The sequence below is a fragment of the Gopherus evgoodei genome, chromosome 4, assembly GCF_007399415.2.
Source record: "Gopherus evgoodei ecotype Sinaloan lineage chromosome 4, rGopEvg1_v1.p, whole genome shotgun sequence".
In the NCBI taxonomy this organism is placed as follows: Eukaryota; Metazoa; Chordata; order Testudines; family Testudinidae; genus Gopherus; species Gopherus evgoodei.
This window is the reverse complement of record NC_044325.1, coordinates 123,554,310-123,580,174: the sequence shown is the minus strand read 5'-3', so window position 1 is coordinate 123,580,174 and position 25,865 is coordinate 123,554,310. Positions and strand designations below refer to the sequence as shown.

The window sequence follows — 25,865 nt, the reverse complement described above, 5'->3', positions numbered from 1 at the left end:
TGCTTCACTCATACTCACATGTATCTTGGACAAAAGTATATGGCAGTGTTGAGACTCACCATAAGTTGTTTGTTTTCTTGTGTTGATTACTTTTTTACACACACACAAGTAACAGGAATAACCCACCTCCATTTGCTGAGCCAGTTCACTGTTCTGTTCACGCACAGTTTATCGTGTGATCTACAATTGGAAACTCTTGACAGGTTTGTGCTGACCTTTCCACCAATTCATTACAACTACAGTAGGAAAGGAGTGGTTCAGTCACATCTGTTGTCATAGTTACATTAATTAAGAATGACCTGAGCTATTGCTGGGGCCTTGACTATATCTGTATTCAAGATTGGCTGGTTATCATTGAAAAAGTAGTGTAAAATCACAAATCTATGGGAAAAGTAATTTCAAAAAAGTCATAGCGTATATTATATTGAGCAAAATGCCCTTAAAACTCAATCTAGTTGTAGTCATGTTGGTCCCAGGATATTAGAAAGACAAGATGGTGAGGTAATACCTTTTATTAGACCAACTTCTTTTGGTGATAGAGACAAGCTTTGGAGCCATAGAAAAGCTCCTTGTGGCGCGAAAGTTTGTCTCTCTCACTGACAGAAGTTGGTCAAATAAAAGATACTACGTCACCCATCTTGTCTACTTAAAACTCAGGTTATTCTTTCGTGGTCCAGTGCAATGAACATATCTCGAGCCAAATTGCTAAAGAAGAAAGTAGCAAGCTAGTCTGGGTGACAGGGACCATGACTTGTAACAAAAAGCCTTAAAAGTTATGGCCATGACAAATCTCATACTCTTTTAACTATATCAGCTAGATACAACAGTTCCTAATAACAATTAATTACAGCCTGCCTTCTTCCAGTGAAGCCTACGTATGGATTTTCAGCAAGATTTACCTATGTGGAAAATGTGAAGGGGTTTTGAGCTAGAGCAGGGGCGGGCAAATTTTTTAGAACTACAGAACAGTACAAAGTATTTTCTTGTAACTCCCCAAATTCTTCCTTCTGCCCTCTACCAGTGATGTGTCAGTTTTTAAATTAGTCCCCATTTTTTATTTCTTCATACCTTACAGAGTGATATCCAAGTTTAACAGGAAAACTAAATGCCGCTCTAACGACAATGATGAAGCTATGACTATGGTTCCATAACATTAAAATGACTGTGTGCATTAGACTATAAGTATCAAGAATATATCTATAAGTCTGACTAATTCAACCCAGTAGCAGCATATCATCATGGATTCAGGTCAGGATTTTCAAAAATAGGAGCCTAATATCCATGTTAGTTATCTAAATAAGTGACCTGATTTTCAGACATTCGCATTGACGTTAAAGATGAACAGGGACTGTTCTTGAATGAGGTTGAAGTTGAAGAGCTGTCAGAAGACCTGGAACAGAGACTTGAATGATCCTGATAGCTACTTTTTGATGATGATATTAGCATCACAGATGTCTTATTTGTAGGTTCACAGATTCATAAGTGTTCTGCTCTTCCCCTTCAATACCAGTTTCATTCTGTTCAGTGACACATTTGGCCTTGAAAAATTTGAAGAAACTCAAGTTGCAACCCATTTTTGCGATGCGCATGGATCCCTTATATCTTAATGGACAAAACTTGACAGGGTTTATTTTTTACTTTAGAGATGTTTTAGTTATTTCAGTCCATCCAGTCCCTTGTTTCCTATCGTATTCTTCACCTTTAGGTGGATTTAGTCAGGTGATTTATTGTAAGAGGGTCCTCTGGGGGCAGAGGAATCTAGTGGTAAGTGTCTGCTGATTACGAGGGCAGTGGTAGGGGAGCCTGGGCCTGCCCACTCCACCGGGTTCCAACTCAGGGCCCTAGGAAGGTTAGCAGCGTTTGGCGTCTGATGTGGGGGCCCTCTAAGCTACCTTCCCTGGGTCACTTCCTACCACTGCTTCTGGTCTCAGATAAGAAGAAAAAAGAAGGAAACCAAAACCTGCTGGCCCCACTGGGCTTTGCATATGGTCTTGTCTCCTCTGGGAGGCCTCTTCAGTTCCTTTTGGCAGGATCCTTCTGGATAGGTCTGCACTCCTTCCCAGCCTCTCCCTTCTGAGATGGGTTGCTCCCTTTTTAACCTGTGTCTCCATGTTCTTGAGTTGGAGTGGTGGGGCTCACTGGGCCCAGGATACTTCTTTAATCCCTTCCATCGCAGTGTGGGGTTTGTATACCCCATCACAGTCATACGTCAGTGTTAGCTGATCACTAGAGACTAATCATCTGTTGCAGTATGGATCAGCAGCCTCAATATTTACTATGGATAGAATGAGAAACAGCCATGTACTGAATTCAGCACTGTGTAGACTGAAGGCAGACAAATAAGATGAGCTGGCCAGCTTTCTATAGAACTGTGTTGTCACTCCCCAGCCACCTTCCAGAAGTTTCTAGATTCTACCGAACTAAAGTCCCCCAAATAGTTTACAACTGCAAACCCACTCCAATGTCTTCAGTATCCATTCATCAGCGGCCCCATTCCTCTTCCCATCTCAGCTTCTAGACAATTTTCTCACTCTCTGTTGCTTGTAAGCATACCAAGAACCTTGATGTTCTCGTTTTTTCCTATTAACTTGTTAGAATAGTTAATATTTTTATTGACAGATTGAAATTAGAGAGGAACATGGTTAAGGTGCTAGCACTCAGGAGATCCGGGTTCAATTTGCTGGTCTGCCAGAGACTTCTTGTGTGACTTAAATACCAAAGATAGATGGCCTACTGTTCCAAGTGTCAGAAAACTTTCAAAGATATGTTGGGTTCATACTTCAGAATGACAGCGGACCCTAGTCCTGACTGGAGCTTCTGAGTGCTACCCAGTGGAGTAGCCAGGTGGAGGGAACAGGGGGAGCAATAAAAAAAAAAAGATGCCACCCAATGCTGCGCTTTTACTCACCTGGCAGTGCTCCGGGCCTTTGGCGGCGGCCTCTTCACTTGCTCTGGGTGTCTTTGGTGGCACTGAAGGACCCGCCGCCGAAATGCTGCCGAAGACTCGGAGCGCTGCTGGGTGAGTAAAAGCGCCGCAGCAGGTGGTACCTTTTCTTTTTTCCTTTTTTTGATCACTCCCCCTGTTCCCTCTGGGTGGGGGAAAAAAAAAAAGCTCCAAGAAATTGACACAGCGCCACTTATGCTCAGTGTGGAGCGGCCACTGCCCCGCTCCCCCCCAGCCACGCTACTGGTGCTACCATAATATAAATATTTACTACTTCTGCTACTGTATAGCAGTCTACAACCCTGCTAACTAGACACATACCTGCTGATACCCCAGTTAATTCCTCTCCAAATGAAATGAAAGGATGAGTCTGTACTTTTCCCCCATCACTGCTTGGGTGCAGTCCAGAGCCTTAGCTGGAAATCTCACTAACTCCTTTTGGTAATTTGCTGGCCTCTGCGTGTTGAGACTGTGCTGATATGCTAATGATCATATTTTGGTCTATGCTCCTTGGTGTCTGCCCTCAGGGAATGGTGTTGTCTGCTGAGTACATCAAGAAGAAATTGGAGCAGGAAATGGTGCTTTCTCAAGCCTTTGGACGTGACTTGGTGAGTCCTGGCTTTCTTGTGCCCCATGCAGAGTGTTTAGGAGATAGGATTCTCGTGTGCCACTGATATTGTCCCTCCATCCACACTTCCCTGAAACAGCTGTAGTAGAATTGGTCCCAGGCACTCAAAGCTTTCTTCTGATTCCTGTTGATCCTAGCCATCAGAGTGCCAACTTGTTACCTGTTACTCCAATGTCCTTGTTTCCTCCATGCTCCCTGTTTTGATGGGTTCTCCACACCAGTCCTGCGTAGCTCCAGAACTAATTCTTGAGGCAAGGCTAAAAACAGGAAGTCATCCTATAGTGACACTGAGCAGAGAAACATATCAATAAGACTAAAATCTCTTGCCCATGGAATCCATTAGTTTAGAGAGAGGCTGCTGGGAAGCAATGCCCAATAGCATTCATCTGGACAGCTCAGATATATACTTTTTGCATGAGCTGATCTTCCTGTACCATGAAGAAGACCATACCACAACTCCAGAATGCTGTCCTCCAAAGTGAGTGTAAATTATATCACACTGACAGAATGGTTAACTTTTAGCTAAGGGAGGGTTTCTCTGGACTGTCAGATTCCCTGCTATGAGAATATTGCCCTGTTCTCATGTCCAAAGAAGGCCTTGATCTGAAGATGGACTATTGGGATTTAGCAAGCAATCTAGAAACCAAAAAGGAAAGGAAGAAGGAAAAGAGGGATCAAGGAAGGATGGCAGACTGCAGGACTTGATAGCCAAATACCCCAATGAGATGTCCACCTTGTAATATGTGGTAAATGGATGGAGGGATGCAGAGGTCACTACTCTGGTGATTTCTTAATATGATGCTCTATTTCTTTCACCCCAGAAAGTGGAAATTGGCCTTCTTAAGTGAGCTCTTACTCATGAGAGGGAAATTTTCCTACTGTTCCATAGACCTCAATAATTGCTGGCTGGACTTGAAAGAATATAGTGGTGTTAGGAGCTCTGATACCTCAATTCTCTCCTGCACATTGTACAAACAAATCTTGTTTTTTTTCCTGTCTAAATAATACTTGATCATCCATCTCACATCAAGGCAATTTAATTTGACTTCCTTTTGGTAAGATTGTTTTGAATATGATAGGTCCAATCTTCAGCAGATGTAATTTGGTGTCGCTTGGTAGGATCTGGCCCTGGGGAAGATAAGGAGATGTCTCCATTAACATGCTCTGGGGAAGCAACTTTGTGAAATAGTCAAGTGCTGTCTGAAGGACAGCTTTACCAGAAAGAAGCTAAAGAAATGGTTCTTTGATGGACAAAGCATTTGTTTCACTTACCTTCCTAGTAGATGCGTTGGCCATTTAAGAATGCTACTTTAAGCTCCTAAAAAAGCCAGCAGTATTGTAGATGTTGCTTCTAATAGTTCCATTTTGTGTCCTGGTACCAGATTTGATTTTTCCGTCTTAATTGAAGAAAAGTTTGAACCCTAAATTGATAAACATGGAGTTCTGAGAATGTGATGGTAGATCTTCCTTATAGCCTAGGGGTCCCTAGTGTTGCTGTTGGTCATGCAGAGAACTGAGATTCAGAGCTTTGATAAAGCCAACATAGCTTTTTATTAGTAAGCTTTATGATTCAGACCATGCCTAGAGCTTCCAACTTCTGAATTTATACCAAATGGAATAGTAAAGCTCAGAAGGGGATTTTTTTTATTACAAGAGTAAATCTGCCAGCTATTGAGAATATCTAAACTCCAGAAGATGCAGCCATCCAAGTTCCAAGCACTAGTTTGAATTTCTCAGTTTTTGGCATCTGATTGGACCTTTAGTGGGAGATAGAATTCAAGGGAACAAACCAACATTTCTAGGAGCCAGGAAGACTAAGGACTGTGGGGCCAGATCTTGGTGTCTTCAGGAGTACTCTGGCTACGTGAGCAAGGAGTGGGAAAGGAAAAAACGCCAACATTAGGGGACCAGACTGCTGAACTGAGAATGCATTGATTTTTCCATGCCTTCCTCTCCCAGTGACTGCAACAAGAAAAGTCCAACAAGGCAAACAAATTGATCTGTGGAATTCTTCATTCCTTAAGATGAACGGATGGAGGTTGTCTGTTCATTTCCCATTCTCCATGAGCACAGTCTGTTGACTCAGCTGTTTGGCCTGAATGTTGTGTTTGCTTTGTACTTAGGTGGCCAAAACCAGCAGCTTCCACCAGTGTAAAATGCGTAGAGTCTCTATTCTTGGAGGAGAGATTGAAATTCCTCCTGGCTATTTAAGTAAGCTACTATTGCATAATTGTCACTCCGAACCTAGATGAGGTCAAGAGGGGAACTAGACATTCCATGGCCTTCCCGATCACCCTCAATTCCAGCAAATTTATATTCATCCTCCTTTCCAGAGTAGACCATTTTCCTTGGCAAGTGTACAGCCCATTGGGAGCACCCCAGTGTGTTAGATATGCATCTGTGGTTATTCTCGTCGCACATATCTCTAAGTTTTCCCTCTAAAAAGGTTTCTGGAACTAGTCCCCTTGTCCTGAAAATTATTCAAGTTGCCTCCATGAATGGTAGTGGATGTGGTTACCCGCATTATGTCTCCAGGCTCATGGGTTCCCTGGTATGAGGAGACAGATTCACAGGTAGTAACAAAAGTGTCCTGCTCCCATCCGTCAGATGAGGCATAGATGAGCCCCCACTAAATTATTGATGTGACTCCTAGGACTGAGGGAATTTCACTTTCACTTCAGAAGAAGGGTCCTTCCGGGGCAGGGATGGGATTTGCTTGGTGGAACTGTCATTCTGTATCCTAGACTGAGGCGGCATGGAATCTGAATTCCACGACCACTCCAGAAAGTGTCGTCCTACCAGGCCATAATTAATTTCCATTAGTGGAAGGAGGGACGGTCTGGAGCACTAGTGCATGGGAGAGTCAGCTTTTGCTGAGCCGGGGGAGCATTGTAGAAAGGTTCCCAAATTCTTCCAGTATCTCAGCTGGTCTTTGTTTTGCAGGGCAGAGGAACAAAACACTATGGGCTGATTGTGGTGGGCCATTCCCTAGGGGCAGGCACAGCTGCCATTCTGTCCTTCCTGCTGCGTCCGCAGTACCCATCGCTGAAGTGCTATGCCTATTCTCCCCCAGGGGGGCTGCTGAGGTATGTGTTGGAAGATGAGACCTGACTGGGGGGTTGCAGCTGATCATTATTGTGTGTTATTTGTACTATGATAGCACCCCAAGGCCTCATTGTACTTGGTCTTGTACTGAAAAATAGCAAGAGACAATCCCTGCCCTAAAGAATTTACAGCCATGGGGGGTGATTTACTATAGAAACTGATATTGCTGTTGGTTGTGTCCAGCCAGCCTGGTTCTGTCTGTCTTGGTTTTGATGCCAGGTGGACAGCTGCCCCAGACACCCACTAAATCTGTGAAGTCACATGGCACAAGTGTTTCCCTTCCCACATCCTTCATTGCATATTATGTGATTCAGGGCGCTGTGCTCCTCTGTCCATTGCAGATAGATATACAGCAGGTGACTCATAGTAGTTTTAAAAAGAAAAATCACCCATCTTGACCGACGTAGAGAGGGGTGGGGTCCCTTGAGCAGTCACAACTGTCATTGCAGGGGGTATTTACAGCAGCTGCAGAGAGTCATCCATGATGATAGTCCTGTGTCTCTGTGGCACCCGGGGAGGTTTCCCTTTATGGTAATCACTCTGGTCATTATCCTTCAAGACAGTTACCATGATAGGAGTCTCCACAGTATCTGTTGGACAGAATGTCCCCTGCAGTGACTGTCCAAGGGATTACTCCTCAGGATAGTCACTGAGGGAACTCTGTAGCTTATGTATTTAGATTTCCCCTGGCAGAAATCCATTAGGCTGTTGAAGACACAACCATGACTAGAGTGTGCTGCTAAACCTCAGACTATCCCATAGTTCTAGGGGATGCCTCCACTTATCATGTTTCTAATCTTCATTGCACTCTAACGTGGTTTGCAGTGACATCTGTAGACCCTGTCATTTGACTTCTGTCAGTAGTTTTGACCTCTAGCTACTGAGGCCATGATTCGGAGAGAGGCCAATGACGATGTAAATCTGCATAAGGAACAGCAATCTGGGAGCCTTGGCTCACTTACCTTGGGCCAGCGGGGACAGGGTGATGCAGAAAGTGATGTTCTTAATCCCATAAGCACCATGTAGTGTCAGTCTCAGGTGGTCATGGGGCGTTCTGTCCTTCCTATCTCTCTCAAGTGTCTTGGCCATCCGAAGACTATGGGAGATTCAATTTGAGGCATAATATTTGAGTACTTCCTTTCCCAAGTGTATGCAAGGGCTAATAGCGCCTGGGGCACAGGAAGTGGATTTCAAGCCTAGCACCTGTGGAGCAAGGTAGAAACCCCAGATGCTGTGAGGAACAGAAATTGTGGCCTGCACAACACCACAATCCCCCAAATCCAGCCTCTTGGAAATCAGACCCTTCAGAGGCCAAGAGCAATTTGGCCATGGAGTGCCAGTCTCTGCCAGTGAAATCCTTCTTGTTCTTTTTGAATCCTATTTCTCTTCCAGTGAGGATGCCATGGAGTACTCAAAAGAGTTTGTGACTGCTGTCGTGCTTGGCAAAGATCTAGTCCCCAGGCAAGTTGAAAAAGCTCTGAATTCCTCACTTCAGTATCCACTTGTTTTATACCAAAGGCACCTGTTTCCAGTCTGAACCTCCCTCCCCCTAGATCATATCTATCTCCAGTTTCCTCATTTACCTGTCCTCATGTGCTTCTTACTTGTCCCTCTTTTCCTAGTTACCTGTATTGCTGTATCTTTTACCTGGACACCTTTATTGGTGTATCACACACCTGTGTTTTGGCATATCCCTCCCCTCTCTCAGTTGCCTGTATGAGTAAAAAGGTGAATATCCTGACTTCACAATTATGTTCATTGTTACATCTGATATATCTGTGCCATCTTCATGGTATCTGTATTGTGTCATCCTGCACCTGTGTACTGTCTCCCTGGTTCCATGTGCTCTGTCATCTCAGAGCAATGTACCCTCTCCCTGGTTACCTAGAGTTGTACATCTCGCACCTTTTTATCATCACATTGGAAATATGTGGCCTAATGGCTGGGGCTTTGGACCAGTTGACCTGGGTTCTATTTCCAGCTCTACCATCAATTCATGGTGTGTCTCCCCACATCTTTGAAATGGGGATAATGATAGACCCACTTCTGTAAAGTGCTTTAAGATCTCTGGAGGAAAAGTGCCCTGCAGTACTGACTATTATTATTATTGGCAATCTATATGATGACATCTCTCATTTGTCCATTGTCTCCCTGATGATCTATATGGTTGTGTCTTATACTGCTGTACCATATCCTTGGCTTACCTGTTTTGTAGTCTCTCATATCTCTGAACCATTTTCCTGGTTCCTCGTGTTGTGACATCACACCAGGTACTGTCTATCTGCCTCATGCCATCTCACACCTCAGTATCCATCTCCTTGGTTATCTATATTGTCACATCTGATACCCATATACTATCTAATCAATGTATCTGTGGCTTCTTACACATCGTTACCTATATTATGTAATCTCACATCTCTGTGATGTTTCTTGGGTCATCTGTATCGTGGCATCTCCCAAATCTTTGTACCATCTCTTGTATTGTGGTATCTCACTCTTCTGTTCTGTCAGTCCCACCTCTCCTTGGTACCTCTGTTGTGGTGCTTACTTCTTGGGAGTCACCTGTGCAGTTGTAGCTAACACCCTTTCTCTCTTTCTCTCTCTTCCAGGATTGGTCTTTCACAGCTAGAGGGATTTCGCCGGCAGCTCCTTGATGTTCTCCAGAGAAGTAACAAACCAAAGGTAAGAAGATTCAAATCCACCTGGAATGAAAAGCCTTGACATTTATTTGCATGGAAACACCAGACCGAACAAATAGGGTGTTGTCCTGAGCTGAATCTGTTTAGGATCTCACACTCCAGTTCTAGCTCTTCCAGGCCTTTAGCGAGCAATAGCCAGTAATGGACTAAGTAATGGAGCGGGTGTGGAGTTTTATACCCATGGCTACATGGTGTCTATTTCGTTGTGCAGTTTTGGGTTAAGTAGATTACGTTAACCCTTTGGAGATGGAGGATTTATATGTATATTATGTCGTAAAGATTCATTTCCAGCAGACTGGGAAATGCCAGCATTCTAAGGCAGTGGTGTCCAGCCTTATTACCACTGTAACAAAGTTCCTCCTCTACCTTGGTGGGTCCTGCACTTATTGGCAGATTTGCTCACCTTAGTGATCTTCTCCTCTGGTGGAACTCACAGTCTGGGTCAACTCCTCCTGTATCTGATCAGGAGTTGGGCGGTTTGAGGGAAACCCAGGCCCACCCTCTGCTCTGGGTTCCAGCCCAGGGCCCTGTGGATTGCAGCTGTCTATAGTGCCTCCTGTAACAGCTGTATGACAGCTACAACTCCCTGGGCTCCTTCCCCATGGCGTCCTCCAAACACCTTCTTTATTCTCACCACAGGACCTTCCTCTTGCTGTCTGACCAGAGTCCTGTGGCACCTTATAGACTAACAGACGTTTTGAAGCATGAGCTTTCGTGGGTGAATACCCACTTCGTCAGATGCATGTAGTGGAAATCTCCAGAGGCAGGTATATATATGCAGGCAAGCTAGAGATAATGAGATAGTTCAATCAGGGAGGATGAGGCCCTGTTCTAGCAGTTGAGGTGTGAAAACCAAGGGAGGAGAAACTGGTTCTGTAATTGGCAAGCCATTCACAGTCTTTGTTTAATCCTGAGCTGATGGTGCCAAATTTGCAGAAGAACTGAAGCTCAGCAGTTTCTCTTTGAAGTCTGGTCCTGAAGTTTTTTTGCTGCAGGATGGCTACCTTAAGGTCTGCTATAGTGTGGCCAGGGAGGTTGAAGTGTTCTCCTACAGGTTTTTGTATATTGCCATTCCTAATATCTGATTTGTGTCCGTTTATCCTTTTCCGTAGAGACTGTCCAGTTTGGCCGATGTACATAGCTGAGGGGCATTGCTGGCATATGATGGCGTATATTACATTGGTGGACGTGCAGGTGAATGAACCGGTGATTGTGTGGCTGATCTGGTTAGGTCCTGTGATGGTGTCGCTGGTGTAGATATGTGGACATATTCTCACCAGTAACTGCACACTGCACCATAATAACTCTAGCTCAGGAACCAATCCATGCAACAAACCTCGATGCCAACTCTGCCCACATATCTAAACCAGCGACACCATCACAGGACCTAACCAGATCAGCCACACAATCACCGGTTCATTCACCTGCACGTCCACCAATGTAATATACGCCATCATATGCCAGCAATGCCCTTCAGCTATGTACATCGGCCAAACTGGACAGTCTCTACGGAAAAGGATAAACGGACACAAATCAGATATTAGGAATGGCAATATACAAAAACCTGTAGGAGAACACTTCAACCTCCCTGGCCACACTATAGCAGACCTTGAGGTGGCCATCCTGCAGCAAAAAAACTTCAGGACCAGACTTCAAAGAGAAACTGCTGAGCTACAGTTCATCTGCAAATTTGACACCATCAGCTCAGGATAAAACAAAGACTGTGAATGGCTTGCCAATTACAGAACCAGTTTCTCCTCCCTTGGTTTTCACACCTCAACTGCTAGAACAGGGCCTTATCCTCCCTGATTGAACTACCTCATTATCTCTAGCTTTCCTGCATATATATACCTGCCCCTGGAGATTTCCACTACATGCATCTGACGAAGTGGGTATTCACCCACGAAAGCTCATGCTCCAAAACGTCTGTTAGTCTATAAGGTGCCACAAGACTCTTTGCTGCTTTTACAGATCCAGACTAACATGGCTACCCCTCTGATACCTGGTGTGTCTGAGAACGCTTGTACTCCTTAGTCCTCCAGCAGCACACTCTCTCACTCTCAGCTCCTTGTGCCTCTTGCTCCCAGTTCCTCACATGCCCCCCGCAAACTGAAGTGAGCTCCTTTTTAAACCCAGGTGCCCTGATTAGCCTGCCTTGATTGGCTGCAGGTGTTCTAATCAGCCTGTCTGCCTTAATTGGTTCTAGCAGGTTCCTGATTACTCCAGTGCAGCCCCTGCTCTGGTCACTCAGGGAACAGAAAACTACTCATCCAGTGACCAGTATATTTGCCCTCTACCAGACTCCTGTACCCCACTAACCTGGGTCTGTCACACCACATAAACCTAAGCACAACCTTGTGTGGGCCAAACAGATTCAACCTGTTTTAATAAGATTTAAATTCACCCATATTGATTTATATTTTAAGTTCAGCTTTTTTCATATATATTTAGATAGCATGTTTCTAGGTACAGTATTGTTTATTTACACATTTGTGTAAATGAAAATGATGTGAACAAATGCAAATGAATTGGCTGTTAGTATATTATGTTGAAACAGGCTGTGGGCCTTAGGAAATGCTCCGGTGGGCCATAGGTTGGGCACCCCGATCTAAGGGATAACAAGAGTCTTATTAACACTAGTAGCTTTTTTAATATCAAGGATTTTAAAGGTGACCTATAAATGGGGAAAAAGGAGTCCTTGTCTTTTTGTGTGGTTGTTTAGTGTGGCATGCTTGAAAGTTTTTTTCTGTTTGTTTGGGTTGTTTGTTCTCTGCTTGTTTTTCACATTAGAAATTCAGCTGTTGTCTATGCTGCTTGTCTTTCAGTGTTCTGTGGGTATATAAAACTGTTGAGATTGTGATTTCACAAGGACCAGGGAAGCGAAACTGAGAGGGGAACTGGTTTTCATGCAGATTCTTTAGAACTTTTTCTTCTTTCTTTTGTTGCTAATGTCTACTTAACTCAAATGCCTAATAAATAGGTATGATAAAATATCTCTTTGTAAAAGATTCGCCATACCTGGCCCTCCAATGTAGGCTGATAACACTTTCACGCCATGTCTCTGGCTCCTCTAAGGAAACCTTCAGCAAAGGAGACCTTTTAACTTTCCTTTGTTTTCTGATTAAGCAAATAAGGGCGCAAGCCCGATTTTGTTGTTTTGGGACACTTTGTATCCTGTTTAACCAAACCCAGCAACAGTCTAATGTGAAGTGACCCAAGGAATATGACACTGTGCGCCCCCTTCTCCCCTGGCTTTTTATCCTATTCTTTTTTCTCATCTCCACACTATCCCTTTCTGTATTTTGACATCACAATCCGTTGCATCACCTCATTCTCCTCCTTTCTCTCTTCTTGGACAGTGGCGAATCATCGTGGGTGCCACAAAGTGTATACCCAAGTCAGAGCTCCCAGAAGAGACTGAAGGGAATTCAGTGACCAGTAGCCGTCTCTGGACTTACCCCAGTGACCTAACTATTGCCCTGTCTGCCAGTACGCCACTCTATCCACCTGGCCGCATCATCCATGTGGTGCACAATCACCCTGCCGAGCAGTGCTGGTAAGTACAGCTGGAGCTGCAGCCATGCTGCAAGCCAGTGCCTGGGGCCGGGAGGCACACTTCAGTTTTGGAAAGGGACCCAAGCTTGCTTTGTCTGAAAGTGGGAGTTATTTAGCACCATCCTGTGATGGTTGTGTCTGTCCTGGAGAGGAGATAGAAGGAGTGGAGATCTTGCATCAGGATTGGGAGAAGTGGCAGTAGTATATGTAACTCAACGTCTCTTCTCTTTTACTGCGCCCCTCCCATCCTCTTGTTCTCTGTCTCTGGCCCCTACTGTCTCCTCACATTCTCCCTCCTTCTCCCTCTCTGACTCACATGCTCTCCCATGTCTTCATCTCTCCCTTTCTTTTGATCCCTGACTTTTATTCCAGTTGCTGTGAACAGGAGGATCCCACTTACTTTGCAATTTGGGGCGACAATAAAGCATTTAATGAAGTCATCATCTCCCCTGCAATGCTGCATGAACACCTCCCTTATGTGGTCATGGAGGGGCTCAACAAGGTAATGCTGAGTGTCTGAGTCTCTGATATCGGGAGGGATAGGGGGAGACTCAGCACAGCAATATAGCTTCTGAGTCTCAGACCCTGGGAGTGGCAGGAGATGGGAAGGTTGAACGAGGGCGTAAGCTGGTAGAATCCCCACTCAGCTGCTCCAAACCAAAGTTATGCCCTTGTTGAAGAGTCAAAAAGTCACGTGCTGGCACCTGGTTTTATTAACTCTTATACAGAGTAGTGTATTCCAGTAACACTGAGAGGCTCCAGCCAAGATTGGTGCCCACTGTACTAGGCATTCTGTGTACACATAGTAAGAGCCAGTCCCTGCTCTAGAGAACTTACAGTCTAAATTGACAAGGTTGTCAAAGAGTGGGAAGGGAAACTGAAGCACAAAGTGGGCAAGTCTGGCCCAGGGTCACACAGCTCATTCATTGCAGAGCTGGAAATAGGACTTGGGTCTTCTGAGTCCCCGTTAAGTGCCTATCCACTTGACCGTGCTGCATTTCCAAAACAGCACAGTGTGAACCCCAGCCTCAGCTGTCTCCTTAGTCTTGTCTGCTTCTTGGTTCCTTCCTTCAGAACCTGCCTATTCCACACCCTTCCTCTCTCTGCCAAAGGACTGCTCATGTATTCAAAGTTAATCTAATAAGCCACAACTTCCTCAGTGGGGCAGCAGTGACGTGTGTAGAGGTCCCTGAGTTGTCCAGCACCTCCCAACATGCTAGAGCCTTTGTAGAATCTTTCCGTTTTGCTACAGAGGCAATATTAGGCATCTACATGTCACACAGTAGGACATGTCTTAAGTCATTGGGCCTGATTTTACAACCCTCAGTGGGACTGCTTATCTGAGTGCCTTCCACCACACATGGGTAAGGGCTGCAGAATGATACAAATACAGTTCCTAGTCATGAGGCAGTGGCACATAGCTTTACCCAGGTCTCCTAGGCCCTGCTAATCATAGGGCTACCACAGGCAAGGTCCCTAGTTGCTTTCCCCGTGCTGGGTTCCAGCAGTACGTACTGACAGTGTGGCTTTAGTGTCAATATTTGTATAATATCAGCATGTGTGATCCTAGGTATGATCCTTGCCTTTGAGATCCCTCTAGGCTTGCAAAGGCTGATGATAAGAAGCAAATCGGGGATAAGTTGGCTTGTCTGGGGGATGTTCAATGGTCAGAACAGAAACGGTCACTGAGCAAAGCTGATCTTATTTTGATTAGGTCTTGGAGAATTACAACAAGGGCAAAACTGCCTTGCTTTCTGCAGCCAAAGTGATGGTGAGTCCAACAGAAGTGGATCTCAACCCGGAATTGATCTTCCAGAATCAGCCCCTGCCCAGCGGACCCTCATTACAGATCGGGATTGGAGCCATAACAGTGGACAGAAGGAACAGCAGCGTCAAGTAAGGATATGCCTTTAATTTCCTTGAAAACTTTACCCAAGGCCTGTGGAGGGGTTGTTGCCTCCCACAGGATCCCTGGTCACTGCCAAGCTGTCCTGCAGTGGCTCAAGAGCATGAGATCAAGCCCCGTATGGACTGTTAAGGAGCAGGGCACAAACCCCAAATTGGTTGTGAGTTCTGTACTTAGATTTCACCAAGCTATTATCAAGTGTGAACTCCTCAAGCACTACATCAGCCTTAACATGGAGTCACAGACAGTCCTCTTGTGAACTCTGATCTATCTTGGCACCAAGGTAAGGTTACCTTTGATAGATGGTTCCTCCAACCAAAGATTATAGTAATATTCAGGTTATTCCCAATCCCAAAGGACCAGTCACTTACCCCAAGTCAATTGCATCTTGGATCTCACACCAAAGACAACACTTGCAGCCAGTCCTATAATAAACTATTTAAAGATGTATTAACTAAGAAAAGGAAATAAGAGAGTTATTTACAAAGTTTAAAGTAGCTAAACACATACACACACACACAAATGAGTTCCAGTGTTAAGTTTCAAAAGGTAATAAAAGTTTCTATAATAAGCAAGCTCTGTATGTCCTTTAGGGCTAACCCAGACCAGGCACTGAGGATCTTTTGCATAAAAGATACTGTTTCTCCTTGTTAGGGCCTTTTATTCCTTTCCCACTTCTGCTTTGAGATGCAAGTTCAGCTGTTGGGAGGAATTGTCTTCTCTTCATGAGCAGGGTCGGGGGTGAGTGAGTGGAAGCAACTAACAAAGTCTTTTGTCCACTGATGTTCCACAGTGGTTTGTCTGGTGTTGATGGGCCTTCTTTTGTTGGGCCAGAGCTAACATCTCCGAAGGCAAAGTAGTATTTCACTTTTGTGAATGCCTTTCTCCTGTCTGGTGATTTGCAGTTACAGAGCAAACACTTTTACAGTTATAGAGCAAACACGTAAATATTAACTTATAGCATGGGATACAAATATTATAAGTGAGATTAATGCAAGCGTCAGTTTACAAACATTTCATAAAGTCTAAGCACATTTGCATACTCTAACACCTATGTTAACGATACCAACACACAGGTGAGCCAGATTGGTTTCCAGCTATATATTTATCAGTGTTCAGCTGAGACCTAAGGCCTTGGCGTGAGCTGGCACTTGTGCTGCCAGAGTCACAAGTACCCTTTGAAAATTGTGACTGGCCCATGTGTGAAGTATAGATTCAGTAGCTTCTCAAGTGGGATTTTTACCTAGGAAATAAAGAAGATCATATCATGCCAAAAGTCCATTGATACAGCAAAGTGAAACCCAGTGGTGAAAGGACATGGCAACTTTCCTTCTTACTCCGGGGCAAAGAAGGGGTTTCCCTTGGGACAAGACTGGGATTTGGTGGTGGAGCGAAGCTTGCATCCCTGCAGGGTAGATTTCTCTTTTCCAGTACCCTGTAAATATGATTGTACTGGTAGTAATAGATGGTATCAATGGTAATAGATACTATCTGAGACTGTCATAGTGAGCAGAATGCTACATTTTGTATAGTTCCTTATGTAAAGTGTATCCCAAAATGATTTACAGTGTAAATAAAGTTATTACAGAAAATTTCAGGGGAAGAGAGAAGTACAGAGGCATGGGCAAGGGGGGGAAAGTATGTTCCCAGCTGAGATGTGAAATAGAGAGACTGTAAGGCAGATGAACCCAGGAAGGCTGGCAGGAGCTGCAGAAGAGAAGGCTATCATAGTGAGGGAGGCCAGATTAGTGATGGACAGGAAACAGGCCGGGGCAGAGAGAGTTGGGAAGGAAGTAGGCAGTTACTGTGAGGCTGGCTGGAGCCAGACCATTGGGAGTTACAAAAACAAGGAAGGTAATTTTCAGTGAGAACGAGATGGGGAGCCAGTGGAATTTTGTAGGGGAAGGGAAGTGAGTGTGGTTGCACTCATTTGTACCTGTGTGAGGGTTTGGGGCATATGCACATGCTGGGATTGGCAGAATTGGGACTGGGGAGGCCACAGAACGAGAGTTGCAGTAGTCAAAGTGAGAGAGGAGAGGACTTGGATGAAGATTGCAGAAAATGTGAAGTGAGTGATTTATGAACATGGTTGCATTGGAGATAGCCAGTTTGCAGACACGAGCGATGGAGGAGGAAGACTATAGACGCTTGGAGCAAATGGGGATGAAGAGATGGAGCTGTGCTTGAAGGGGCCACTTCTACCCCAGAAAAGGACTTCTGTTTCTGAGATTTCAGATAAAGGAAGCTGAGAGGAAGCCGTGCACTTATCTGGCTTCCATGTAGGGAGGCCGAACATGATGGAGTCATTAAGGCTGTTGAAGTATGCACCCCGGGATAAAACTGAGTAGTATCTGAAGTTAAAGAAAAAGATGAGATGAGAAAGTAGTAGACTGGAAACAGAGGGGTTCTAGGCCCTGATCAGGAGCCATCACCTGAGACAGAATGAGAGGGTAGGCAGGGGCAGAACCATGACAGTAGAGCAGCCAGAGGAGGGAGCAGTCCTGCCATGAGGGCAGGGGACTGGACTAGAAGAGCTGTCAAGGTCCTTTCCAGTCCTTGATTCTGTGATTAGTGAAGGCTACAATGAGGCCAAAAAGAGGGAGGTAGGAGCAAGCAGAGAGGAGGAAGAGGCTGTTAACTACCCAGAGGAGAGAGACTTCCATGTTCTAGCCAAAGCAGACTCTAGAGTGGAATAATGTGAGGCTATTCTTGTTCTGGAGGTGGGTGAAGGGGAGAGGAGGTTACTCTCTCAAGCCTTGTGCTGTGAAAGGGAGGGTCAGAGATAGGGCAGTCCAGGATTGGAGGCTGCTGCTGCTTCACTTTCCATCATTTCCATCCAGGGGAGAGGCTACTCAGGGAACTAGGTACAGGTTGATGGGTTAAATTTGTGGCAGGTGAAGCTTTAACTGACAGTGTTGGAAGGTAGGAGGTGGAGATTGAGATGCTGACTGCCAAGGTGTATGTGAAAGTGCTGGGCCCAGAGGTGATATCTGATGTGCACTCAGTAAGCAGAGCTATGTCGGTGCTGAGAGATGGTGTCTGGGACTCCCTCATTTACACAGGAATGAGCTGATATAAGTCAGGTTTCAGAGTCATGCAGCTGCCTCATGTTTCTGTTGTCTCTTTGCAGGAGCAAGTCCCATTCTGAAATCAGTTTGGAGGGGTTTTATGAGACCAAGCTCTTTTCTCCCGTGCAGAGGGACCCCGTGGAACTCCTGCTTCTGGATACCAAGGAGCGCTTGTCTGTGGACCTGCAGGACCGTCGTGCTCCTCTCGCTACCATGGAAAGTCTGTCTGACAATGAGTCCATCTACAGCTTTGAGTCGAGGCGCTCCTCTGGCTTTCGGAGCATCCGTGGTTCACCCAGCCTCCACGTTGTCATGGAGAAGGATGAGACGCACTGCTTTTATATAGACCCCGTTATCCCTGAGGAAAACCCCTCCCTCAGCTCACGGACAGAGCTGCTTGCTGCCGACAGCCTCTCCAAACACTCCCAGGAGACCCAGCCCCCGGAGGCCTTGCACAACAGTGGTGGCACTACCCCCCAGCGACGTGACAGTGAGGAAGGGGCTGGTAGCGAAGGGGATCACGTTTCCTTCACCCCTCGGGAGGAACTGACGCTCCAGAATGGGCGGCTCACTGATGTGCCCAGTCCACAAGTGCTGGAGTTTGCCGAATTTATAGACAGCCTTTTTAACTTGGACAGCAAAAGCAGCTCTTTCCAGGACCTCTACTGCATGATGGTATCTGACAGCTCCAGTGACTTTGCTGAGATGCCCAAGTCAGTCAGTGATCAGGAGATCCTGCTGAGAGCACAGTATGAGCCCAACCTAGTCCCCAAGCCCCCTAGGTTGTTTGCTGGCTCAGCAGATCCCTCTTCTGGCATCTCGGTCTCACCCTCCTTCCCTCTGAGTTCGTCTGGGGAGCTTATGGACATCACTCCCACAGGCATGAGCAGCCAGGAATGCCTGGTCACTGACAAAATCCGGACTTCCACTCCAGCTGGTCATGTGACCAGCCCTGCCAAGCAAGAGGACCTCATGATCTCAGCCCTCTAGTGCAGGAGTGGATGTTAGGCTCCAAGAGCCAATCCTATGAGCTGAATGCTGGGATAACACTTGGAGGAGCTGGTCATTGGGCAGTTCGGAAGTGGAGGAGATGCCTGAGAATGTTCCTTCTGGGGTGCCATGCTGGTGGCATAGTAACATCAGGGGGATGGATTCCATATGCTAGGTCGTATGCTTAAGTTTGGGAGAAGATGTACTGCCTCTCAAAGCCTGTTACACTAAGAGGGTCTCATCAATGGAGTTAGATGTTTGGTTTCCCTACCTCAGCTTACTGGATTAAATCAGGGGGCAGATTCCCTGCCTTGGGGCATCTGCTGAGGCACAGGGCTCAGATTTCCTGCTTGAGGGAGTCTGCTGGAGTCAGGGGGTGGATTCCCTGAGGTTAGAGGACTGGAATAACAGAAGTAAGGGTCAGATTACCTCCCTGTTGTCATTTAAATGGTGTCAATAGTGAGCAGATTGCGACTTTGGGCCCAATTGCACTAACACGTCATGTCTGACCCAAGCACCAATTCGTCACCCTTTCATGGTGTTTGTTTTTATAAGACACTCTCTCCCGTTTTAAAGCCATTGGAGCTGTATTCCTGGGGAATGCAGTCACCCTCTCCCTGACCAGGCGCAGCGAGAATCAGGCTGGCACTGTGTGTTTTCGCTCCACCAATTACCTCTGGGTTAATTGACTACCAGGCTTCTTCTGAGAAGAAAGGAAATCCGTGTACTAGAGAGCCGAAGGCCACTGCTGCATCCGTCCTCCACAAGAAGGGTGGAGAAGGTCTCTTGGATTTCGCCTTCATCACTTCACAGCTCCCTGGACCACTCAGAACTGGAGATATTCCCACCACAGACTGATAGGATTTTCATCTCAATACCGCATGGATAGATTGGTTTAAACTAGCTTTTGGTATTTAAAAGGCTTGCCAGTGCCCAGCATTGTCTGCCAGGTGCCTGTGGAGCCTGGGAGCCTCCTTGGGCCTGTTCCTGGTCGTCAGTCCACCTTCCCTGCAGACCAATGCTGGTCTCTGCCATCGGAGTTCAGGGAAAAGATGAACCTTTACCAAGTGTTGAAATCTCATGTATGTTTACAGAGCTGCTAAGCTTTTCAGAAGGTATTCATTACGCAAATTGGAAAGCCTTCCTGGAGCAAGAAGAATGTTCTCTCTCCCCTTCCCTTGCCGTTCCCTCAATTTGGGGGCTGAGGGGAGAGTGGAGGGGGCAGGAGGTGCTGTTATTGCAAATCCTTGTTTCAAAGTGGAGGCCCTTTGATCCAAGCCCAAGGGGAAGCTGCATGCCTTCCCACCCACCAGGGGTTCATCCCCTTCACCCTGCTGCACGACAACTGGTTAAAAAGCCCCAATATATTGTCAACAAAATTGTGACTGAGCAACCCCTCCTGTTGCTCTCAATTCCAGTGCCCAAGGTAGCCTGCTGGCTCTATCAAATGAATGGAAGGGATTTTCCGATGATGGAAGCAGGAGGGAGATTAACTGCTTAGGCAGTTAAACATACTGTGACCTGCAAGAGTGCTCTAACTGGAAAAAGACTTTGTATCAGAACTCAGCAGAACCAATCCGTTTCTGCAGCTCTGCCCTCCTTCACCGGAAAAGAATCTCCTGTTTGAGTCAGTAAAATGCCCCATCTTACCGGAGCCCTTGGCTGTGCAATTCCCAGTACAGTGAGAATTCCATGCTTCTGATAGGTTAGCCCCATTACACAACGGGAATCGATGGGTCCAATCCACCATCATGGTACAGCTTTGTTGTTGGTTGTTTGTGAGAGCTGCTGTACAAACACCAAACAAAAAATAGTGTAAAATGGCACCAAGTAAGAACAGGAACGTTTTTATCCCCACTCAGCGTGGCAATATTGAATTGGCTCCTATGTGTCCAGTGTGACAGTATCTTGTAGGGTAAATTCCCCAGTCCCCATCATGAAGTGCTTAGTCATTGGGAGTGCAGACGTTTCCATTTATAAATACTAAAACAAAATCTTTTAACTGTCCCAGTAGTTTAGATTCCAAATGTGACCTTTCTTAAGACTCCGGCAATCAGAGGGAAGAATGTCCTCCAGATTCTAAATATCTTTTTTCTTTTTTTTTTAGATTATTAGTTGCTGAGCAACAAAGTTCCTCTTCTTTTTTTTTTTTTTTTTTTTTAAATAGACCCTACCAAAAAGAGCAGTGTGGTGTGTTCCCCTTGCTGGCTTTGCAGCAACAGTTAACCAGCATTGTGCTGACAACATGAATGGTTCTGGCACCTGTACAAGAACAACTATTAATGCCATCTTCCATTGGAAGTGCAGGGCAGAATGCATGATAAGGGAATTAAAAGATGATTTTCAGGAAGGCATTACAATGAGCACTACAGTTTAGAATAACAAGGGGAGTCTGCAGAATTTAGGGAGTTGGACTAGCAGGCTAGGCTCACCACCTGCAGCAGTCTGCTGAGGGTGCTGCAGTGTGGACAGGGTGACACCCTGCCTCAAGCCGTCTGCTAGCCTTGGGGAAAGGGCGCATGTTCCTGCCTTGCCCAGTAGGCTGAGGTCGGGTGGTAATAACAACACTTAGCACTTATCTAGCGCTTTATATCTTCAAAGCACTTTACAAACATTAATGAAGGAATCATCCCAACCTCTAGTAGTTAGGTACATAGCTACTGTGTTAGGAGATGCCTCAGAGAATCTGCTGAGGCTAGGTGAAGCTGATTCCCGATTTTGGGAGATTAGGGGGTCAGAGTCACAGAAATTATGGGATCTGATAGCTTCCCTGGTAGTGAAGCTTTTGTTAGCATTTAAGTGATTTTACTAGTGACCAGATTATAACTAATGGGTCACACTATTGCACTAAGATGTCACATCTGACCTGGACATCCTTTTGTTGCAGTTGTATGTTTTAACACTGTCTACTTGTTCAAAGCCATCGGATTACAGGGAATTCAGAAGCTCTCTCCCTGACCAGCTGTAGAGGAATCAGGCCAGCAGGGTGCATTCTTGCTCCCCAGTTTACATGCTCTGTGGCTGAGGGGCTTCTGCACAGGATTTGGAAATATGCAGCCTCCCGTTTCCCAGGGCTGCCACCGACCAAAGAAGAGGGAAGTCAAGGTGTGAGAGGGTCCAATTAGCAAAGTTTCTAACTCCAGTATCTCATGGTTTCCCCTCTTGTAGTCATTTTTCATTGTCCCCTCCTGGGGAATCAGGACTCTTTGCACAGAGTAAGCCCATGCTCTTTGCACCAGCGCTGCCCAAACACACGTTAAATTTTCCCCTTGAAGTGACTGAAGCGTAACTCCACCCCATTGTCTTACGCATTATAGAGAGCATTTGCAAAACACAGCCTCCCATTGCACCCAAAAGAACATATTTGATGTGTTTTTGTTTAACATTGAACCCATCACTAATTTGTCATAAATACCCCATGCTGCTTTCCATCTTTTCTGCCTTTCCTCTGCTCTGATATGTTTTCTGAGACAACCATACCTAGCACTTAAGGTTCCTTCGCTGCTTGACTGCTGGATCTTATCCTCCAGCTCCTGTGCAGCCACCTTGTGCCTTTAATGTTTGGATAGCCCATTGAAATGTCAGTGGGACATCACTGGGGCAGTACTGGATGTACCTGACACGTTAGAGAGCAGCTAAGCTGTTTAATCGTTTGTGTCAGTTCTTGAGGCCCACTCTTGCCTTCCATCCTAATCAGTGGGTGATTGGTACTGGAGTGCCATTCTAGTGAAGGGTCAGAGCAGAAGGCACCCAAAATGCTGGAGTTGAGAGGCTGGTTTTGTGCACCTTAAAAATTAAAATGTATAAAGTAAAACCTAATACACTAATGCAGCTTTGCCAAAGAGTCCAACAAAGAAACCCCCCCAATTAGGCACTTTGTGAATAATAATGAGACTGTACTTGCATAGCATGTTTTATCTTCAAAGCCCATAGCAGACAGTGATGGACTGTATCCCTGAAACCTGGGAACATTCAGGGACAACATGTGAGGCTTTAAACCATCGTAACAGCACCAGTTTAACTCCCACACCTCCTAGATCAAAGAGAGATGGGCTCTAATCCTGTCTCTGAAAGTAGTAAGGATCCGTGAAGGGCTGTATGTGCTTGGGTGATCGATATTTCTCTTGTGCTTTTTCAAACACTGGCATATTTCTGAGCTGCCCTCTGGGCTTTAGGAGCTTGATCCAAAGCCTATTTAAGATAATGGAGAGATTCCCATTGACTTCAGTGGACTTGGATCTGGCCTTTGTAGCAGTTTTGCATCAGGTTTTAATGTGTGGAGATACTTTCATAAATTATTTTCTTGTTTGTGTTGTGGTAGTGCCCTAGTCAGAGACCCGGACCCTCTTGTGCTAGGTGCAGCACAGACACAGAACAAAAAGATAGTCCCTGCTGCAGAGAGCTGATGATCTCTTCACTACCCTTCCTTAGATCTGCACTTCCAGTTTGGGACCATCTCCTGTTGCTACCGCTTTCCTCGCTTCTCTCCTAAGCTGGTGTCTGCCTCTACCCTTCACTCAGTCAGGAGCCCTCTCCTCTCTTTTCTTGGTGCCCCAGATGGTGAGGTTACTCTTTGTCAAGAAGATGGTGCCCCAGTCCATGTCCTGTTTGGCACCAGTTCCAGCGCTCTATCCCACCTTCTCCATCCTGACTGCATCCACCCAGCTCACCATTGCCTTGGCTTCCGGACTGCTGTTCACCTATTCTCATCTAAAGAATGTTGAGCTCCCTCAGTGCTTGGTGGCTTCTATGGGAGTTGAAGGTGATCAGCACTTCATAGGAAATGGTCAGGACTTTGCAGCTTGGTGCCCTAGGTGCATACTCCACCTTCTGATGTATGATCTTGGTGTAAATTTGCAACTCTAGTAGTTTTTCCTTTTAATTTTATTCAGAAGTAGTGATAGTTAATACAAAACACTATAGACTTTCCAGACTCTAAAATTGCAAAAATGGTCTAGAGCAGGGGTGGGCAAACTTTTTGGCCTGAGGGCCAAATCAGCTTTTGGAAATTGTATGGCAGGCCAGTTCGGGGAGGCTGTGCCTCCCCAGACAGCCAGGCATGGGCCTGGCCCCTGCCCCCTCCCCCCCCGATAGCCCCCTCCTACTCCTGCCTCATCCACCCCCCCGTTCCCTGATGGCCCCCCCATGCCCCATCCACACACACCCTGCTCCCTGTCCCCTGACTGCCCCCAGAACCCCCACCCAACCCCTCCACTCATTCCTGAATGCCCCCCCCGGGACCCCTGTCCCATCCAACCACCTCTTCTCCCTGACCATCCCCAGAACTCCTGCCCCTGACTGCCCCCTGCTGCCCCATCCAACTCCCCTCCTTCCTAACTGCCCCTTGGGATCCCTGCACCCATTCAACCCTTCAGACTAAACACAGTTTTTTCAGTCTTCCCTTATAGGTCATGTTTTCTAGGCCTTTAATCATTTCTGTTGCTCTTCTCTGGACTTTCCCAGAACTGGACACGATACTCCAGGTGAGGCCTAATCAGCATGGAGTAGAGCAGAAGAATTACATCTAGAGTCTTGCTTACAACACTCTTGCTCATATATCCCAGAATGATGTTTGCAATAGTGTTACACTGTTCTCATATTTAGCTTATGGTCCACTATCACCCACAGATCCCTTTCTGCAGTACTCCTTCCTAGGCAGTCATTCCCCATTTTGTATATGTGCAACTGATGGTTTCTTCCTAAGTGGAGTGCTTTGTGTTTGTCCTTATTGAATTTCATCTTATTTACTTCAGACCATTTTTCCAGTTTGTCCAGATCATTTTGAATTTTAATCCTGTCCTCCAAAGCACTTGCAACTCCTCCCAGCTTGGTACTATCTGCAAATTTTATAAGTGTACTCTCTATGCTAAATCATTGATGAAGACATTGAACAGAACCGGACCCAGAACTGATCCCTGTGGGACCCCACTTGAATTACCGATAACTACTCTCTGGAAATGGTTTTCCGACCAGGTATACACCCACCTTATAGTAGCTACATCTAGGTTGTATTTCCTCAGTTTGTTTATGAGGAGGTCATGCAAGACAATATCAAAACACTTATTAAAGTCAAAATATACTACATGTACCGCTTCCCCCCCATCCACAAGGCTTGATACCCCATCAAAGGTACGATCCCTTTCTATTTTGTTGAATGTTCCTTTGTACTGGAACACCTTGTCTACCTTCATGATATCATTCAGTATTTTATATGTCTTTATGATGTCCCCTTCTGATTTGTCTCATTTCTATAGCTATGCAGTCCCAATCTTACCCATCTCTTCATATGGATGTTTTTCCATGCCTCTGATGAGGACTGCACACAGTATTCCCAGGGAGGGTATCTCATTGACTTATAAAATGGCATTATATAATATTTTCAGTATCTTTCTCCCATTCTTCATGCATTGTAATGTTTTGTCTGCTTTGTTGGCCACAGCTGGGCATTGAGCAGAGGTCTTCATTGAACTGTCTACAGTGCTGCCCAGCAATTGTTCCGAGTTGTTACAGTTACTTTGGAACCAGTAAGGCATATGAGCAGTTCAGGCTATTCCTTACAATGCCCACAAGCTTCATTAATCAACACTGAGTTTCAGCTGCTGTTGTGTTCCCCATTTGCCTTTCTTGACTAGGCTCTTCTGAAATCCCTTAAGGTTTTAGTCTTCTCCAATCTTGGCTAATCTAAATTTTTTTTGTCATCTTCCAGTGTTCCCACCTTGCTGCTTGCCCCTTTTCCAGATCATTGTTCTATATATTACATAGCACTGGTTCTAGTGTGGAATCTGGAGAGCAGCCCACTGCTAACAAGGCAGAACAAATATCACCCAGCCTATGCAAAATGTTCATATTTTCCTTTGCAGATTTTACTTGCAGAACAAGCAGGTCTATAAATTCCGTGTGGCAGCTTGGAACGTCCTGGACTGCTCAGTTCCAGGCAATCTGCCATTCCTCTGCTTCTGTACATGTGCAC

At 45.7% G+C, this 25,865-nt stretch overlaps 1 protein-coding gene across 1 annotated transcript in view; it reads left to right on the top strand.

Annotated features, from left to right (window-relative positions):
- DAGLA (diacylglycerol lipase alpha) overlaps positions 1 to 23,897 on the top strand; it is a 49,878-nt gene extending 25,981 nt beyond the window's left edge. Inside the window, exons 13-20 of the mRNA XM_030560842.1 lie at positions 3,472 to 3,552; positions 6,516 to 6,658; positions 8,070 to 8,138; positions 9,287 to 9,359; positions 12,736 to 12,932; positions 13,304 to 13,433; positions 14,646 to 14,827; positions 17,968 to 23,897. Coding sequence (XP_030416702.1) covers positions 3,472 to 3,552; positions 6,516 to 6,658; positions 8,070 to 8,138; positions 9,287 to 9,359; positions 12,736 to 12,932; positions 13,304 to 13,433; positions 14,646 to 14,827; positions 17,968 to 18,895 — 1,803 coding nt within the window. The 3' untranslated portion in view covers positions 18,896 to 23,897. The remainder of the gene's footprint in view (positions 1 to 3,471; positions 3,553 to 6,515; positions 6,659 to 8,069; positions 8,139 to 9,286; positions 9,360 to 12,735; positions 12,933 to 13,303; positions 13,434 to 14,645; positions 14,828 to 17,967) is intronic.
- Positions 23,898 to 25,865: the final 1,968 nt, after the last annotated feature.